General features: G+C 41.0%; 1 protein-coding gene across 4 annotated transcripts in view; it reads right to left on the bottom strand.

The window, feature by feature from the left end:
* Positions 1-20463, bottom strand: part of HHIP (hedgehog interacting protein) — a 438585-nt gene that overhangs the window by 115575 nt on the left and 302547 nt on the right. For all 4 annotated transcript variants that reach the window (XM_029600029.1, XM_029600180.1, XM_029600103.1 and 1 more), the window contains exons 9-11: positions 19053-19174; positions 6636-6759; positions 4968-5098 (exon numbers count right to left, since the gene is read on the bottom strand). In XM_029600029.1, coding sequence (XP_029455889.1) covers positions 4968-5098; positions 6636-6759; positions 19053-19174 — 377 coding nt within the window. The remainder of the gene's footprint in view (positions 1-4967; positions 5099-6635; positions 6760-19052; positions 19175-20463) is intronic.

Here is a 20463-nt window from a genome sequence, read left to right as displayed (position 1 = left end):
CTGAGGCACTCCACTGTTTACCCTTTTCCACTGAGAAAATTGACCATTTAATCCTACTCTCTGTTTTCTGTCTTTTTACCAGCTTGTAATCCACGAAAGGACATCGCCTCCTATCCCATAACTTTTTAGTTTTCATAGAAGCCTCTCATGAGGGACTTTGTCAAATGCCTTCTGAAAATCCAAATACACTACATCTACTGGTTCACCTTTATCTACATGTTTATTAACACCCTCAAAAAAATGAAGCAGATTTGTTAGGCAAGATTTCCCATGTTGACTATGTTCCATTAAATCATGTCTTTCTATATGCTCTACGATTTTGATCTTGAGAATAGTTTCCACTATTTTCCCGGCACTGAAGTCAGGCTCACTGGTCTATAGTTACCCGGATCGCCCCTGGAGCCTTTTTTAAATATTGGGGTTACATTGGCCATCCTCCAGTCTTCAGGTACAATGGATGATTTTAATGATAGGTCACAAATTTTAACTAATAGATCAGAAATTTCATTTTTGAGTTCCTTCAGAACCCTAGGATGCATACCATCTGCTCCAGGTGATTTGCTACTCTTTAGTTTGCCAATCTGGCCTACTACATCTTCAAGGTTCACAGTGATTTTGTTCAGTTCGTCTGACTCATCACCCCGGAAAACCATCTCCGGAACTGGTATCTCCCCAACATCCTCATTAGTAAACACGGAGGCAAAGAATTCATTTAGTCTTTCTGCAATGGCCTTATCTTCCCCTAAGAGCCCCTTTAACCCCTCTGTCATCTAATGGTCCAACCGACTCCCTCACAGGTTTTTTGCTTTGGATATATTTTTAAAAGTTTTTATAATGAGTTTTTGCCTATATGGCCAATTTCATTTCAAATTCTCTCTTCGCCTGTCTTATCAATGTTTTACACTTAGCTTGACAATGCTTATGTTTTATCCTATTTTCTTTCAGATGGATCCTTCTTCCAATTTTTGAAGGATTTTTTTTTTGGCTAAAATAGCCTCTTTCACCTCACCTTTTAACCATGACAGTAATCGTTTTGCCTTCCTTCCACCTTTCTTAATGCGCAGAATACATATGGACTGCGCCTCTAGGAGTGTATTTTTAAACAAGGTCCATGCCTTTTGAACACTTTTAACCTTTGCAGTTGCACCTTTCAGTTTTTTTCTAACTATTTTCCTCATTTTATCAAAGTTTCCCTTTTCAAATTTAGTGTTAGAGCTGCAGATTTACTTATTGTCCCCCTTCCAGTTATTAGTTTAAATTTGATCATGGTATGATCACTGTTGCCAAGTGGCCCCACCACCGTTACTTCTCTCACCAAATCTGCTAGCCAATTGGATAGAGTATGTTTACCCACTGCTTTACCTGGTTTGTTGGGATCATAAGAGACAAACAGTTGAGTAGATTTTCTGTGGACTGCAGTGCGGTTTATATAAAATGCTAGTGCACGCTTACAGTCCAAGGTATGTAAGGCTGTTTCTCCTGGATGGGAATGAGGCCTTGGAAAGAATGTGGGTAAAACTATGGACTGGTTCAAGTGGAATTCCGTAAGTACCTTGGGAAGGAATTTTGGATGTGTTCGGAGAACCACTCTGTCATGTAGGAACTTTGTATAGGGTGAGTATGTGACAAGTGCTTGTAACTCACTAACCCTTCTAGCTGATGTAATGGCTATGAGGAAGATAGTCTTCCATGTGAGAAATTTAACATCACAGCAATTCATGGGTTCAAATGGAGAACGCATGAGCCTTGTTAAAATTAGATTCTGGTCCCATTCTGTGACTGGTGGCCGAATTGGTGGTTTAATGTGAGTTAACCCTCTCATAAATCTACTGACAAGAGGTTGTGATGATATAGGTGCATCTCCCATCTTGTTGTGATAAGCTGAGATTGCACTTAAATGTACCCGTATGGATGAAGTCTGGAGACCAGAGTCTGAAAGATGGTATAAGTAGTCTAGTAAAGAAGTAGTGGGGCAGGTGAAAGGATCAATACTTTTTTGGCTGCACCAAAAAGTAAACCTTTTCCATTTTGAAGAATAGTTCTTTCGTGTTGAAGTTTTACGTGAAGCTATAAGCACTTGAGATACATTGGGTGGAAGATTGAGTGGTTGCAAAATCAAGCTTTCAACATCCACGCTGTCAGGGATAGGGATTGAAGGTTGGGATGGCGCAACCGCCCCTGATCCTGAGTTATGAGAGAGGGAGATACTCCCAGATGAATTGGATCCCTGACTGAGAGGTCTAGAAGTGTGGGAAACCATACTTGTCGAGGCTAGTACGGAGCTATGAGAATCATGGTTCCCCTGTCCTGTTGTAGCTTCACTAGAGTTTTGGTTATAAGCGGTATCGGAGGATACGCGTATAGAAGGCCTGAGTTCTAAGGGTAAGCAAATGTGTCCTTGGCTGGTTGGTTCTGCTGTTTGTGTAGAGAACAGAAATTGTGCACTTTGTGATTCAGATGTGACGCAAAGAGGTCTATGGTTGGTTGTCCCCAATGTTGGAATATCTTGGTTGACACTAGGGGGTCTAGAGACCACTCGGGTGGTTGGAGCTGATGACTGAGGCAATCTGCAACTACGTTGTGAATGCCTGCTAGATAAGTGGCCTGGAGAAATATTGAGTGTCAGGGCCCAGTCCCAAATCTATGCAGCTTCTTGACAGAGGAGATACGAGCCCGTACCTCCTTGTTTGTTGATGTACCACATGGCTGCTGTGTTGTCCGTTTGGATCAGAACAGTCTTGTGCGAAAGGCAGTCCTTGAACGCATGTAGCGCATAACGTATAGCTCGAAGCTCTAGGAAATTTATCTGAAATGTAGCTTTGAGTTTTGTCCAAGCACCTTGTGTCTGTAAATGGCCAATGGGTGCTCCCCAGCCTGAGGTGGATGCATCTGTAGTTAACGTTACTTGTGCAGCCAGTTGTTGAAAGGGCAGGCCCTTGAGCAAGTTGTCTATGTTCGTCCACCATAGGAGTGAAGACTGTAGCTCCTGCGTTATGTGAATAGGGTAAGACATTGGTTGAATGGCTTGTATCCATTGGCTTTTGAGTGTCCATTGAGTGAATCTCATGGCTAATCTGGCCATAAGAGTGACGTGGACTGTGGAGGCCATGTGTCCCAATAGGGTGAGACATTGATGCGCTGTTATTCGTGTGCTCCTTTGTAGAGAACTTGCTAAAGAAGCTAGTGTCTGTGCACGGTCCTTTGGAAGAAAAGCCTTTGCTGTTATGGTGTTCAATTCTGCTCCGATGAATTGCAACAGGTGAGATGGCATACAGTGGGATTTCTGGTAATTGATGAGAAATCCCAAGGAGTGGAGCAGATTTATTGTGAGTTTGAGAGAATTGAGAGCTCCTTGTCTGGTTGGACTCCTTATCTGCCAATCGTCCAGATAAGGAAATACGTGCATGTCCTGCTTGTGCAAGTGAGCTGCTGCAACTGCTAGACATTTTGTGAACACCCGAGGTGCTGAGGCAAGGTCGAAGGGTAGAACTTTGTATTGATAATGTTGAGAACCCACTAGGAATCGAAGGTATTTTCGATGAGGAGGGAATATGGGAATGTGAGCGTAAGCATCTTGAAGATCCAGAGAACAGAGCCAATCTCCTGTTTGAAGTAGAGGTAACAGGGTTCCTAGAGACACCATCCTGAATTTTTCTTTTCTCAAAAATTTGTTGAGATTTCTGAGATCTAGGATGAGACGTAGACCTCCTGTTTTCTTTGGCATGAGGAAGTAACGGGAGTAGAATCCTCTGCCCCACTGAGGCTGGGGAACTGGTTCCACGGCCCTGGCGCTCAGAATTATTCTCAAGATATTTTATGGACTATTCATCATTTACAAAAACTATAGTTGCAATACTTCCTCACCTGAACATATGTGAGTCAACAAGGTTGCTACAGGGAAGCCCAACCCCTCCCTCTTAATTATTTCAAAGCCCATAAAACAATGATTACATGTATCCTTTTGAAGCCATGTACAGTGATCATTTACATTCATGGTGATCAGGGAAGGTAAAGTAGTAGTTTAACTATATCCATTTACTTGTCTGGGGATTGATAGTAATTTTAAATAGTGTAATACATCTTTGCAGGAAAAGTTAACTTAAAAAGATAAACAAGTTACTAGACGTATTTCTGGTGTGCAATAAGGCCTGCACTTCTTTCTTGACCTCACTGTTGTCCAGTTACCAGTGAACCTACAAGCCATTGGTTGCTCTCTGATCAAATCAGAGGGGGTCAGAATGCAGCTGGAAGCCCACGAAATGTAGACGAAAGGAACATCTTTGGTAAATGATTTCAATAGCTGCTTCAGTCAGACATACAAACAACTTGTTGGTGATCATCCAAAAATTCTTCGATGAGAACATATGTAGCTTGCTCTCTGTGACAGGATGGAGTAATAAAGGGATAGATGTGAGCAACCAGGCCTAAGTAGGCAGGTTTCTGTTACTAGCTCAGCTAAAGGGAGCTGTTCCTTTAGCTCTTTAGTAGCATCCCTACTAGGGAACCAAAGTTATTACAGGTTCAAATTCTAGGATTCCCATCACAGGATATCACATCACAGAGTGCATAGGAAATGTGGAGCCTTTGTACTCATTTTGGGCTAATTCCATCCCCCCCCCACGCATCCATCTTTCTCTGCTGCAATGCTTTGGAACTGCACACCTACTTAAATTCATGCCATTTGAACACAAATGCTATGTGATGCCATTCTTATTAATTTTGCAAGCATGAGAGAAATACATTGCAAAAAAATGGAAAAATGCAACACTAGCCTTGTTAGCTAAGTCTGCTTCTCAGTTCTTCCACCCTTCTTTTCAACCTGCAAGTCCCCTATGCATAGACATGCAAGAGATTAAAAGAAAGCAAAGCCATTCTAAATTTGTCACATAGTAAATATCAACTACTATGTATCCTGAAAGTTAACATGTAACTTGCATCTTGGTAAGGTCTTGTTTCTGTCATACTACCTAGTTCATCTTCTCCAAATCCCAAAATGTGACCAGAAAAGAAGCCTCTACAGGAACCACTGTTGCCAAGACATAATGGTTTCTCTTGCCACTGTTTGGTCACAGGACTTTGCTGCAGTTGTAAAAAATTTCTGGAATCAAACACACATAAAGATAAATATATTACTATGTTTGCAGTAAGACAAAAAAAAATGTCAAATAAGTTTAAAAATCACAAACAGTTAAAACAAAAAAGCCTGTGACCAAAATTAGACATATTAAAAGATGTGTATTCCTTTCTCATCCTTCTGTATAAATATTTGATTGTATAACAAAAGAACCTAAAGCACTGAAAACATGGCATGACCATTTATTTTTGTCATTTTCTATTAACGAATGCATCTTAGGACTGTAAAGCTAAGTTCAACATATACAGTCTGTCATTCTTCCCTTAGAGCCACCTGCCTGCAATTACCTTTTCAGAGCCTAAAGAACCCTATGAAACTCATGGGCAAGGTCAATGTGACTGGATTGAATCAAGTCACTGGCTTTTATTTCACCTCCATCCCAGATGCCATTTGGCTTCTCTCTCTCTCTCTCTCTCTCTCTCTGTTTCTCTGGCCAGAGTGCACGGTCTTATTTAATACTGGTATTATTATACCATTAATCGTCTTTGGGTGGAGGGCTTTGCATTTCCATATTCACCATGGATAGCAGGTGCGTCACCTCCAAAACATGATATGCTTATCCTGCTCTTAAATCTCCTGCAAAGTACTTCCTAACTAACAGTGGGTCGATGACACTAATATTTAAGGGGTAATTTTCAAGGCAATTTACGTGCATAAAACCCAATTTTCGGCACAAAAGTAGAGGAAGAAAACTGAGAAGAGTTAATCTGGAGGCAGAGCTGGGGGTGGGGGGCGGAGTTGGCACTTACTGGCATACTTCTCAACTTTAAAAAGTAGGCATTTAAGTGTATGTGCATAATTTACATCATCCAAAGAGGAGGTCTGACTTTATGCCAGTGAATGTGTGCGCACACTTGGTCAATTATCCACGTATTTTCAAAATTAACTTTTATGTTAAGTTCACTTTGAAAATACTTAGTAATGTCTGCATGCATGTAGGCCATTTGAAAATTGCCCTTCAAATAGTAAGGAACTGCATCAATCAACACAGTGCCTGCAATATCTTTATGTTAGTGCAAATGATGCTAGCCCAAAAAGTCAAAGCCCTTCCCGCTTCTCTCCCACCCCCTCTCAAGACAGCAAAACTGGACAAGCAATATTAAATGCAAGTGGTACCCATCTAGCATAAGACTTTATCTAGGGAGTACACCCTTGAAGAGTTTTGAGGAAATAAACATTGCGCTGATCATTTTTAATGCCATGGAATAATACTTCTAGGCCTTTTATTCATAGGAGACATGTACCACAGATTTCTATTAACTGCATTGGTTCTGGGAAGGTCTTAACATCCTGCTAAGGCAGAGAGATCACAGAGTAATATCTCGCAAGTGCTGTAACATAGACGAGTAAGCACCTGTTTCCAAAATACTGATGATATTTGGGGAAAATGTGGAATAAGCTGAATTTCCTGCCTTTCACCTCTCCTGGTCTTTTCGTGATGCCCGTGTAAGTTATCTAAGCTGTAAAGAGTTTATACAATGAACCTCTTTAAAAAACCTACCCATGCCGGTCTCCAAACACATAGCTCCCGTACAGCCTTTCAGACTGGCAGCCCCGGTACATAAATCCACCAATCATGTGGCCACTGTTGAATGACTTGAACTCTAAAAGCGAAGGCTCACTTTCTAAAAAGGAACTGTCACAGCATTAGGTCAAAAGCAATTTCATTTCTTAAAAATAAAAAAAAAACCTGAATTTAAAAAACAACATAAAGAGTTAATAAGGGCTTCTATCATTGTAGTTTACTGATCTGAAATCAGCCATCACCAGTCAATCAGATGGCTGCTTCCCCTGTCTGAGCTACCTGAGGAGATGCTGGAATATCCTGTTTGTATAAATGTGCAAATTATTTTGCAAAGAGGTTTGTGAACTAATTCAATGAGCTTGTGCAAAATACATGAACCCTGAATTAGTTCATGAACCTATTCCCTTTTCCAGCATTCTGCTCCTCACTCCTCTTGTCCAGATTAGCATTTATTATTAGTGCACACTGAGGTACTTTTACAATCATAAGAACAGTCTCACTTGCAGCCTTAGGCTGCCAAAACTGTTTAACTTTATGGCATGGCTCTCTTGCCAGAGGAATGTGAAAAACTATTATAACAGTAGCAGAAGCAAAATGACACTGGTCAGGAATGCGAAATAGCCAGATCTGAAGTTTGTCACAAGTCACTTTCCATCAAATTAGTTTCTACTGGTTCTGGTCCTACTTACTGAAATGCGTGTCCACAGAGAGCACACGGCAAGCTTTTTAAGCAGGCAATATGTATGCATACATCTGACTGCTGTAGGAGTCTGGCAACCCTCCCTCCCCTGGATGAAATATAGAAAGCACCCTCTTCATTCTATAGAGGTATACGCATGGACACACCATTGAAATAAAGACTCGGTGGCATTTAGAGCAAACTGTTTTTGGATACTTCTGAAAATTGTTTTCACTAACATGTTTTGCTTCAAGGTGCAGAATGCTACAACTGACTATCAGGTTTTTAAAAAAATATTTATAGAGTTTTGTAACATTCTTCACAGCCAGCAGAAACTGTATTATATATCACCAGAATTTGGCAGAAAAATAAGAGCACAACAATGTCATTCTTGAAACAAATATTACTATTACTACTACTTAATATTTCTAGAGTGCTACTCGATGTACACAGTGCTATGCAAATAACACATAAAGAGAACATCCCTGCTCAATACAGCTTACATTCTAATCAAGACAAACATACAGATCAGAGACTTGGGGGGTTTCATATGATAAGAAAACTATTAAAATTAGTTAGTTAATGAAGCTGAAGACAGATAATCAGGCTTAATATTTAAAAGCAGCCTCAAAATGGTGAGTTTTTAGATGGGATTTAAACAAGGCAAGAGGAGCATGATGCACCATTCTATTCCAAGCACATGGTGCGGCCAGGTGGAAAGCACGGAGTTGGGAATTGGTGGTAGAGGAGAAGGACACAGATAGAAGTGACTTATCTGATGCGGAGAACACAAGGAGGGATGTAAAGAGAGATAAGAGAAGAGAGGTAGGGAAGAGCTGCAGAGAGAAGGCACTTGTAGGTAAGTACCAGGGGCTTGAACTGTATGTGGGAACAGATAGGGAGCCAATGAAGCAACATCAGAAGAGGAGTTATATGGGTATAGCAACTTTGACTAAAGATAAGTCAAGCAGCTGAATTTAGGATAGATTGTAGTTGAGAGAGATGGCTCGCTGAGAGACCTCTGAGGAGCAGGTTGCAATAGTAAATGGGAAGAGATGAAAGCCTGAATAAGTATGATCAGAAAGGAAGGAATAGATTTTGGCGATGTTATAGAGAAAGAAATGGCACGTTTTAGCAGAGTTTTGGATATGTGTAGAGAAGGAGAGGGAGGAGTTGAAGATAATTCCTAGGTTTGGGCTGAGGGAGGATGACTGTGTTATCCAGAAAAATAGAGAAAGGAGGAAGAGGGAAGATGAGCTTGGAGGGAAAGAAATGGAGCTCTGTCATGGCCATGTTGAGTTTAAGGCGGCAACAATGTCAGAGAAGCAGACTGAGATCTGGGACTGGATTTTTGATTAAATTTCTGGTGTACAAAGGTAAATCTGGGCGTCATCAGTATGATAAAGGTATTGAAATCCATGAGAGGAAATCAGATACCAAAGGAATTAGTATACAGGGAGAAGAGAAGAGGCTCAGAACAGAACTCTGAGGCATTAATTGATAGTGGGATGGCAGAGGAGGAGGATCTGCTAGAGGAAACTCTAAAGATGTGATGGGAGAGGCAAGAAGAGAACCAAGACAGGGCAGAGTCCCAAAATCCAAGTGAGGCCAGAGTATCAAGTCTTGACTTCCAATTTCTGGGTTCTCAGATATGTACAGGCATATCCTCCCAGTTCCATCTCCCAAATCAGCATACCTAAATGCAGTCAGGGAAAGGGCCCTCTCCATAGCCGGCCCAAAACTGTGGAACTCTCTTCCACTGAACATACGTTTAGAGGCAAGTATACAACCTTTTAAGAAACAGCTAAAAACATGGTTGTTCGCACAGGCTTTCAACAATGTAGTATGACTTCTCTTAGCGACTCCCCCGTGAAGCTAGATTATCATAAAGAATGTTTATTATAAACCCTATTTTATAAATAGTATGATATTTGATGAATTTTATGTATTTTATAAAATTAAGTATAGACTATTTTTAGATGGTTTTAGTATTTATAGGGTTATTTATTTGTTTTAATGTCTTTTTAGGACATGTCATTAAAGACTGTCCACAAATACGATGTAAACCGACATGAAGTGTACACAATATGTTTCGGTATATAAAAATGCCTAAATAAATAAATAAATATTGCATGTCAGAATTTGCAACTATAGATACTTCCAACAGCAGCAGATTTTAATCTAATAATAACACTAGGGGATGAAACATCAGACAAAAAAAACCTCTTGGGAGTTGGCAATGTGAGTTATGGATTATGGGAAGCTATCACAGTAACTGATATGTAGGAAGGACAAGCTCAGACTCAAACCAAGAGAAGACTCAGGTTGCACAAAACAGGCCAGGCAAGAAGACTTGGAGAATGGCAAAATAAATTCAGAGAACCCACAAGGAAAAGAACAAAGAATGACAGGAAAATAAAACAAAATCAGCGAGTCATGATGTAGTTGAATCAGTGGCTGTGCTACTTTCAGAAAGTTAAGTTTCCTTTCTTTCAGGTAGGGATGGAGATTGTATTCATCCATCATGCTGCTTCTCTGCTTATGTTGCCTTCTGAGATCCTGGGCCTCATTGGCAAAATCTCACATGATTTTGCGATCAGGGATCATTCTGGGATCATAGGATTAGTGAATAGTAGGACTGGAACAGTGGGTTCAGTTCTGCTCCCTGAGCCAGTCAGGACTGGAATTGTTGGGGAGGTAGCATCCACAGCCCATTAGGGAGGGAGTCCTAGACATTGCACAATGGCAACACCCGGTGGCTAGATCTGGGGCCCATGAATGTGGGGTTCTGGAAGGAGCCCCAGTGCATGGTCACTGGCTAAAGATTGTTGCTTTGATGACTAGGCTAAGTGAGATGGGAGAAGATACAAAATATGGAAAAAAATCCCAGGGTAGTTGTAAGTGAAGACTCATGGCACCAGCCATGTTTCCAACTGAGCTGAAAGTCCAAATAACTAGGAGGAAACTGCCAGTTCTTTCTCCCACCCAAAAAGAAAGAGAAAGAGAGGGAGAAAGATAATTGCCTTTGAAAATCATGTATCTATCTCCAATGCTAGAGCTATGGTTAACAAAATTACAGACCTAGAGGCCATTATGACAGAAGCAGACTTGGATAGAGTTACAATCACTGAGTCTTAGAATACGGTAATCGAAACTGGGATTGGGATGTGATCATCCCAGGCTATAATCATCTTTGAAAGAGTCAGCATAGAGAAAAAGGGGTTGGGGAGGAACAAGAGGAAATCTTAAAATAGGAACACAAAAGTAGCCACTGAAATGTAGGGAGAGCAAGGAGAAGCTGAATTACTGTGGGTTGTCCTGGAAAATCCTAAGAGAAATTTATGTGCATGGGAGTATTATACAGACCTCCAGAAAGCTTGGGATAAACATAAGAGAATGGTAGGGATTGCAAAGATGAATAGTTATTGTTGATGGGCAGACTAGATAGGTTGAAATGGTCTTGTTCTATGTTTTCAGCACAGGATGAAGGGGATGGATTCAGACATTGTAAGAGACATCATCAGGAAGGCTTGTAAAGGGAAGGTCCTCCTTATTGGTGACTTAAACCTATCCAATGTCAAGTGGAACCTACCTGCCGCAATGTCAGCATAATTGGAGAAGTCCTGGATGCCCTACAAGAGACATTCCTTAGAAACTATTAGAACAGTTACCCATGAACAGGCTATGCTGGATATGGTACTAACGAATGGAGACAGTGTCACTAACCTCATACTAAGAAAATGTTTAGGGTCCACTGATTACTGTAGTATATGAATAGTACCTGAACTAAACGATACTGAGACTAAGATCTTGGACTTAAGAATTCAAAATGAAGGGTATGGAAAATCTTCGGTCAGCAAAAAAGAGAGCATCGAGAAAGTGACAAATTTTAGTATAAGGTACGCTGACAAATGTAAAAAGAATAGCAAAAGAGATTAGCATTCAAAATATACAAAAAATACAGGTGAAGAAGAGCAAATAAAATTATGAGGAAAAATTGAGGGATGATCAAAGGCCCAATTAGGGGAGAAAATTACCCAGTCAATAAAAGAAGCAAATCCTTTAGACATAGGGAGGGTAATTTTCAAAGGGACTTCTGAGAGTAAACTAGTGCCTTACCTACAGAAATGACCCTTTGGAAAATTGAGCAATTAATACATGCCTACACCCTGTATACACATACTTTTATTGGGTATAGGACAGAGGCATGCCAGGGATAAAGTCTTGGCAGGGTTGGGACTTTGGCACATGCTTTTTGATTTTAGAAAGCATGCACAAAAGTTCTCTCTGAAAAATGACGCACATCAAATGACAGGTGTAACTGTGTGCAAATGGTTTTGCCAGGATAAGTTTCAAAGCAGGCTTATTCATGTTAAACTTGCTTTGAAACTAGTGTGACTTATGCCTGTATTCGCTGGCTAACTTCTCCATTGATGTAAAAAAATTATTCACATGGGAATAATTTTATAAAATCTCTCATAAATTTGCAGGCTGTTACATGAACAAATTACACTAGTATTTGAAGTGAATTTACATGGGTAAGCTCACTTTTATAATTATCCTGGCAAAACTCCCCACACAAAAGTTATACCTGCTAATTTGTACGTGGAGTTTTTCCAAGAAAATGCACGTAAATCCAGTTCTCACCCAGACTCTACCCACTGCAATACTTCTCCACAATGTGTGTAAAATTACTTGCATACAGGGTGCAAGCACATCATTTTACACTCATATCGGGCAGGCAGGTTTCATAAGGGTTGTACAATAAAGCACAGTTTTATCTGAAGAAGCCCCTTTGAAATTTACCCTCATGAGATAAAACGCTAAAGGGGCAATAGTCAAGATAAAAGGGGAAAGTGGGATTTACTAAAAGGAAGACTGGAAAAAGACAGAAATCTTAAATAAATTCCTATGCTTGATAGAAGCATAAGTGGAAGGTGACGGATCTACGATGGGAAATGGCATTAATAAATGTGAAATGATTGCAAACCAAATGACACAGGAGGAGGTACTTGAAGTACTTACACAAAAGAGAGTGGATAAGGCCACGGGACCCGATGGGATATGAACTCAAGCATATGCTGACAGCACCCTTCGCAGTTGCATTCATCTTTTCCTTGAAGACAGGGGGAGGATCCGCGGGACTGAAAAAGAGCAGATGTAGTCCCACTACATAAAGGTGGGGATAGAAGGCGGGCAACTATAGACTAGTTAATCTAATGTGAGTAAAGTATGAAAAAACCAAGGACACGCTAGTAAAGAAAAGGATTGAGCAGCACCTTGAAACAAGCAGATTGCAGGTACCACATATCATGGTTTTACAACGGGAAGTTCTTGCCAGACAAACTTGAGTTTATTCATAAGATGACGTAAGTGGTAGGGAGGTGCAGTACATGTTGTCTCTTTGGACTTCAGTAAGGCTTTGGACACTGTACCGCACAGAAGAATGGTAAGCGAGTTGAATGGTATACTAGTAAGCCAGAAAATTGTAAAGTAGGCGAGGAACTGTTTCAGCAGGATGCAGAGAGTGTTGGTAAATGGAGTCCACTCAGGTGAAAGCAAAGTGACCAATGGCATTCTCCAGGATTTGCTGTTGGGGCAGGCTCTTTTCAATATCTTCATTAGCAACACTGCTGTGGAACTCGAGGATAAAATATATTTGTTTGCAGATGATACAAAAATCTGTAGCAGAGTAGACCAGAGCTTCCCAAACCTTCAGCCAATGTGACTCCATTTTAGCACTTGAAAATCCACAGGACTCCCAGATGATGACCAAAACAGATTAGCAGGGCGAGTGGTCGCCCTCCAACAATCTCTCCACGCTGACCCTCCTCAATCTCCAGCTGATCTCCTCTCTTAAACTGCACCCTCTTCCGCTGATCTTTTCTGTAAATCTCCACCCCTTTCAGAGGACTCCTCCTTTATTAAACTCCTCCCCTCCAGCTGATTCCCTCTTCCATTCCCCAGCTTCTTTCTCTTTTCCAGCCCTGTTTGCATTCCTTCAGCTGATCACCACTCAATCCAACCTCTTCTTACAACCTTCCAACTGATGCTCTGTATACCTCTCCCTCTCACCCTATCTCATCTCTCTCACCCACTGCACCACTCCTCCTCACTTCAGTCCTCTCCCCATTCCCATACCCGCTCTTAAGAACATAAGATATGCCATACTGAGTCAGATCAAGGGCCAATCCAAGTCACAAGTACCTGGCAAGTATCCAAACATTAGATAGATCACAAACTACTATTGCTTATTAATTATCGTAATAGCAGTTTAAGGATTTATCCAAACCTTTTTTTAAACCCAGTAACACTAACTGCTGAAACCAAATCCCCTGGCAATGAATTCCAGATTTTAACTATGCGCTGAGAGAAAATAAGTTTTCTACGATTGGTTTTAAATGAGCTACTTGCTAACTTCATGGAGTGCCCCCTAGTCCTTCTATTATCTGAGAGAGTAAATAACCGATTTACATTAATTTGTTCAAGTCCTTTCATGATTTTGTAGACCTCTATCATATCCCCCTCAGTCACCTCTTCTCCAAACTGAACAGCCCTAACTTCTTTAGCCTTTCCTCATAGGGCAGCCATTCCATGCCTCTTATCATTTTGATATCCCTTCTTTGCACTTTCTCCAGTGCAGCTATATAATTTTTGAGATGCGGTGACCAGAATTGCACACAGTATTCAAGGTGCGGTCTCACCGTGGAGCGATACAGAGGCATTATGACATCCTCCGTTATATTTTCCATTCCCTTCCTAATAATTCCTAACATTCTGTTTGCTTTTTGATTGCCACAGCACACTGGGTCGACAATTTCAATGTATTATCCACTATGACACTTAGATCTCTTTCCCGGGTGGTATCTCCTAAGATAGAACCTAACATTGTGTAACTACAGCAAGGGTTATTTTTCCCTATATGCATCACTTTGCACTTGTCCATGTTAAATTTCATCTGCCATTTGGAAGCCCAATCTTCCAGTATCACAAGGTTCTCCTGCAATTTATCACAATCCACTTGAGATTTAACTACTCTGCATAATTTGTGTCGTCCACAAATTTGATCACCTCACTCGTTGTACCCCTTTCCAGATCATTTATAAATATATTAAAAAGCTCCAGTCCAAGTACAGATCCCTGAGGCTCAGATGATCCTGCTTCTGAAGCCCCCTGCCAACTGAACCAACTGTTAAATTCCCCCTGCACTTAATCCATCCCTTCAAACAGCCCCTCCTCCAAATATCCTCTTGGCTAGGATCAGTAACAGCATTTTCCTGTGGGCCTCAGGCCAACGATGAATGATAACTATTGGGTAGAGAGGGAAGGCTGATGACAGGGGCAACATTTTTCTCTTGGGTAAGTTCAGTGGTGAGTGAGGAGACAGGAGCAGTGGCAATCTCCACCAAGCCGGGCACACTTAGCTTTCCCATCCCCTCATGGTTGGTGCTGAGTTTGACATGTCAGCATGAGGCTGAGCCACTGCAAGCTCACAGGCCCAGCCCTATCCCTCCTCATATAGGGCTTCGTGTTATCACAGAAATTCATGTGAGAGCAGTGCCACTGCAGGGTCTGTGAGTGCATGCTGGCTCAAAGGCCCCACTATGACTTCCATTACTAATGCTGCTGCTGCTGCTGGTGCCTGAAGAGCATTGCTGTTTGAGTCACTTATGACCCCAGCTAAAAGTTTTGTAACCTCATTTGGGGTCATGACCTACAGTTTGGGAAGCTCTGGAGTAGACAAACCTGAAGTGGAAAAAATGAAAGAGAATGTGGAAAAAAAAAGGAAAATTTCCTCTGAATGCAACTAAGATGGAGGTTGCACAGTTTGGAGGGCAGGAAATGATTGAAATACTATTATTACATTAGATAGTACTGTGGTCCATTTGTGTTCTCAGGCTTAGAGTTCGGGAGTCCTGTTAGACTCAAAATTTTCAATGGAACCCCAGATTGCTTCCTTGACAAAAGAGGTGTTTTTTCAGTTGTGCAGTCTCTGTTGCCTCCGCTCATTCTCAGATCAGCAAACATTTATATCTTTAATACATGCTTTTATTTTCTCCTGGCTGAATTACTATAATTTGTTGATGGTTGGTTTGTGCAAAAGTGACTGCAGATAATTCAAAATATAGGGACTAGATCGCATATAGGATCCAGCTGTAGAGAACATATTTCCCCAATTCTCCACTCACTGCAATGGTTGCAGATAGGTTTCCGGTCTAAGTTTAAGATCTCAGCACTGACCTTTAAGGTTTTGAATGGGCTGGCACCATTGTATTTCAGGGCTTGTGTTGTGGAGTATTGCGCCTTTAGTATGTGAAATGAAGCTGTCTTGAACAACAAGTTGGAGAGCCTTTTTCATGTGGCACCCAAACTTTGGAATAGCTTACCCAGAGAGCTCCATTTTATTTCAGATTATCTTGAGGAAAAACGAAAAGGCATGCTTATTTGATCAGGCATTTAGACAGAGGTAATTTTTAATGCTTTTTAGTGTGGCATTTGTTAAACACCAGGATTAATATTCTCTATTCAGTTTACCTTTCATTATGGGAAAGATTTTTTGGGGATTTTTTTTTTTTGTTGCCGTTAATTTTATTGGTAATTTTAAAGTAACTGATGTACTTCTACATATTGTATGTGTGTTCTGTATATTGCTTTTGGCTGCAAAAGGATTAGTGATTTATAAATAAAACAGGATTTATATTTGGAAGGGTTTGAAAAATGAACTTCAGTGAACGAAATTATAAATTAATGCATTTAGGTTGCAAAAATCCATTAGCCACATACCAATGAGAAGGTCAACTAGAAACTATCAAGAAAGATCCAGGTGTTATCTTACATGACCTGAAGGTAGTCATTCAACAGAATATAGCAAGTGAGAAAGCTAACAGAATGCTCAGTTGCAGAAGTAGAGATATTAGTAGTTGGAACAAGAGGCATAGGCAAATTGTGAGATTCCATCTTGTGTACTGTGTTCAGTTTTGTAGGCTGCATCTTCAAATAGCTATTGATAGGTTGGAAGTATTGAAGGAAATGGCTACTAATGTTACAAGGCTCACAACATAAACCCTACAGAGAAAGGCTTAAGATTCTTAAAAGCTGCTTGCTGGAGGAAAGAAGGGAAGGGTGGGACATGCTAGAAACACTGAAAAATTTGACAAGCTTCAATTAAGTATGGGAAGGTAGAATTTTTCACAGAAAAGGCAATTCATGGACAAGGGGACATGATATGAAGTTGCAGGGAAAAAAAAGCACAAAGAAAACATGAAAATGCTTCTTTATGTAAAGGGTAGTAGATACCTGGAATAGCCTATTGGCAGAGGCAATTGCAACCCAAACCATGACAGAATTTAAACCTGCTTGGAACAAACACAGAGTGTAGTGGTAAAAGTAGGTAGAGGATATCAGAAGTAGGAGGCTTAAGTGCTTGTTCAGTATGAAACTTTAGAAGGCCAAAGATGGGAAAATACAAGCCAGTGGAGAGAGAGAAGTGATACAGCTGCACCAGGCTACCAAGAACACTGGGGTAACCTGAATGAAATAATCATGGTTTCAACCCTAACAGCAACGGGATAACCTGCATGGAGCAGCAGTTATAACCCTAACAGCAATGGTAGAGCTGCAACAGGCTTTCAAAAAGGTTGGGGTAATGTACACAAAAGCGACACGGCTAAAGCCCCAAAACCAATGAGCATGGGGAGCCTGGATGTCGTGGACAACAGCCTCACTAATTCTGGTGGTTGTGTGGATTATTAGAAAACGCATTAGTAAGATATGGAAGATGTGGTGATCCATGAATATAACCTGTGTAATATTTAGAGGATTAACAGAATTTATAGCCGAAAAATAACTGAAAAAGAAGAGTACCACAGAATGGGGTCTGAGTGTTAGATTAGGAACCGATCTTATAAGAAATGGTCTACCAGTAGAGGTCAGCACTTAACAGCATTTGAACATGGGACGGATATGGAGGGCAGTGCTGGAAAAAGGTAAAAGACGGGGAAGGTGAGAGCTGGTGTTGGTTTTTACTACGGGAATCTCAATGCACATCTACTCAAAGTGGTAGAAATCCAGAGAAGGATCTCAACTGGGAAGACCTAGATGGGTCAGTTGGTCTTTATGTGCTGTCATTTGCTATGTTTCTGAAATTTGACTTTGTAATAAAGTAAAAATCCAAAAATGAAACTCACATACTTTAGATAACCCAAGCAGAGCTGAATAAATCATTTTAGGTTTATGAATGTGAACAGATGGCACCTTGATAGTTCTGTGCTTTATTTTCAGATTTTCTCCCCACTGTTCTTTCATCTCATGACCCACTTGCAAACCCTCTGGGGTTAATTTTCAGAGGGATGTGTGTGATTAAGTAAGGACTTAGCCAGCTAGATCAAAGCCTTTGAAAACTGGCCAGGCTAACCAGCTAAATTTAGCCCTCTAAATTTCATTTGGGAGCTGATCATAGCTGGACAAATTCTGGGCAGGCCTTGAGGCAAGGTTAGGTTGGTGTGAGAAAGTTAGGTGGCCAGTGCCAATTTGCAGCACTACCCACCTAACCTGGCTGACCAAATCTAGTTGCTGCCATAGCAGGCCTAAATGTAGTCAGCCAGATACCCCACACATCCCACACCAGGGCAGAAGGTCAGAGGGGGAGAAGGAGGGAGCAACAGCTCACCCACGCAATCTCCCCCTGCTGACTCTTCCCTAACTGAAAAAGCCCTCTATACCCTCCCTTACACTTTTAGAAGCCCTCAAAACTCATTCTTCTATCCCTCCTTCCAAACCTGCAAGAGGACTTGCTATTCCCTTCGGCTGGCTCAGTGTCCAGTGTTGCACTGACAACAGTACCATCAGGGATGCTACTAGCATTTTCAGAGGAATACTAGATGCACAGCCAGCAGGAGGGAAGAGTGAGTCCACCCTCCAGCTTGGCTGGGGGCATGGCAGAGTAAAGTTTGGGGGATTCTAAGGGATGCAGATAGGGGTTAAATATTTTTCAGATGGTGGATTATCCCTATGGAACTTAGACTGTGTGATCATTTAAAAATGTTTAGAAGCTTGTTAAAAAAACTTTCTGTTTAAAAAACCTTATTTCTGATTGGGGCTAGGTTTAGCTTCCTCACCATCACAGCATTCTGCAGTAAGCCATCTTATTTATGTTATTGTCCAGTCTGTTTTATTTGATTTTACGAATTATTTTTTGTATGTTGCCTAGGCCTTTTCTGTGTTAGGAGACTATAACACATTTTTAACAAATGTAAATGTAAATCGGGGAGCAGTGGCCCCCCCTGTCTCTTGAGGAATTCTGCCATGGTGCAGGAGGAGGGGGGATTAGAGTGGAGCTGTGACCCTGCCTCCTTCCTCTCCCTCCCCTTGGATTTGTGCCTTTCAAGTACAAGGAATGAGGGAAAGATTTGTCTGGTTAGCACAGATTTTCACAGCTGACCGGTTAAGTTAGCTGAATCTTACCGGTCAAGCTTTGGATAGGTTTAGCCAGATAATCAGCTGCGCTTTTAGCTGGATAACTAACTGGTTTGAGATATCTGGGTAAATTTACCAAGTTATCTTATCTGCTTAGTGATAGTTTTAATATTCACCCTCTGTGACCTTGCATTTCGCTTCTCAGCCACAGGCTGAGAATCACTACTAGCTGACAAAATGAAATATCCTTTGCATTAACTTCAGGAACAATAAATGGTTTTATGCCATAGGGAACTTACCATAGTCTTTGCCTTTTACTATCTGCAGGATTCTTGCTGAGGACCTGTTCTTTCCATTTGAATCTGTGCAGAGTATTGTCAGGTTGATATTCTCATCTCTTGGCTGATGATCCACTGCACACCTGTACAGCAAAATATATGCAATAACATTTGTAACTGATAACAATAGCCGGCAAAGTACAGACATCAGTGATCACATGTGGATGCTTGACTGCATTCAGTTTTGCCTCATTGGTTAGCCCAGTTTGCCTCTTTGACGTTCATGGACCCAAATTAATAACAGATTCTACAGTTGCTTTTATATTTTATGCTATTTATTTCTGCTCCAAAGGCATATTTTCAAGTCATGAAGTGGCAGAAGATTCGCATGAACATCCTTTCAGTCACACAAGGAAGTGTTTCCAACTTCTGAGGAACACAAGGAAGCTCAAGCCATTGAAAAACTTATACGGGTTCTCACAAAGAGCAAAAAAGCACAAATGGGCTAAAAAAATAATGCACTGCTCCAAAATGGAGCTCTGCATATAGTCTTTTAAAGACAAGTTCCTGAAGCAGAGAAGATGAAAGTTGTCTCAGTATAGCTATGCAGACAGAACAGATTAGCTTATTGAACTAACTTAACAGATTTGTGACTACCTTTCATGAGCTATGCTCCTTTCATTAGGTTAATGCAAAAAACCCAAACAAACCACTAACCCTAATGAAAGAGGCATAGCTCTTGAAAGCTAGATACAAATGTATTAAGCTAAGTCCAATAAAAAAGGAATCATCTACATCTTATTTGGTGACCTTTAATTCTACTGATGTCTGACTAGAACAGTGCCAAAAGGTAAACCAAAAAATCTTAGCAAACCTTAATTTATAAATTAACTATGATGTAGAAAATGTCAAGCACATTAGGTAGGATGTAACCAAAGGGACTGGGTCAGTAGGCCCAAGATGTGAATGAGAGTTGGTGGGGGGTGAGGTTCCCCAGGTTTTGTGCTTTAATTTGAGTTGGAGAGCTTCAGAAGAGTACGAGCCAAAGGCAGCAAGGAATGCACCTGGCTATCTACTTGCATGAGAGCTGCGGAGAAATGGGGTTTGAAACAGAGCAGGGTCCACTTGGTCTACAGAGAGCTACAATGTGTCCAAGAGTGAGTACTGAAATATTCATGAGTGGCAGCTTTGGTATTGAGACTGTGATAACCAGAGTCTTCAGAGGAGTAAAGGACTGGATGCTGTGCTCACCAAGCGTGATGGCGTAACACGGGGTGTGTGTGTGTGTGAAAAGTATTTGTATCTAACTTTTCCTAACCTGGGGGAAGATGTATGTAGCCTATTAGAGATTTAGTATGTTTAACCCTTTCCATATTTTTCTGTAACAACCTCAGCCTAGCTGGACAAACCTACGCACTCTGATTTAATCAGT

The sequence above is a fragment of the Rhinatrema bivittatum genome, chromosome 1 (assembly GCF_901001135.1).
Source record: "Rhinatrema bivittatum chromosome 1, aRhiBiv1.1, whole genome shotgun sequence".
Classification (NCBI taxonomy): Eukaryota; Metazoa; Chordata; class Amphibia; order Gymnophiona; family Rhinatrematidae; genus Rhinatrema; species Rhinatrema bivittatum.
Note: the sequence above shows the minus strand (reverse complement) of the source record. Positions and strands in the feature narration are given on the sequence as shown.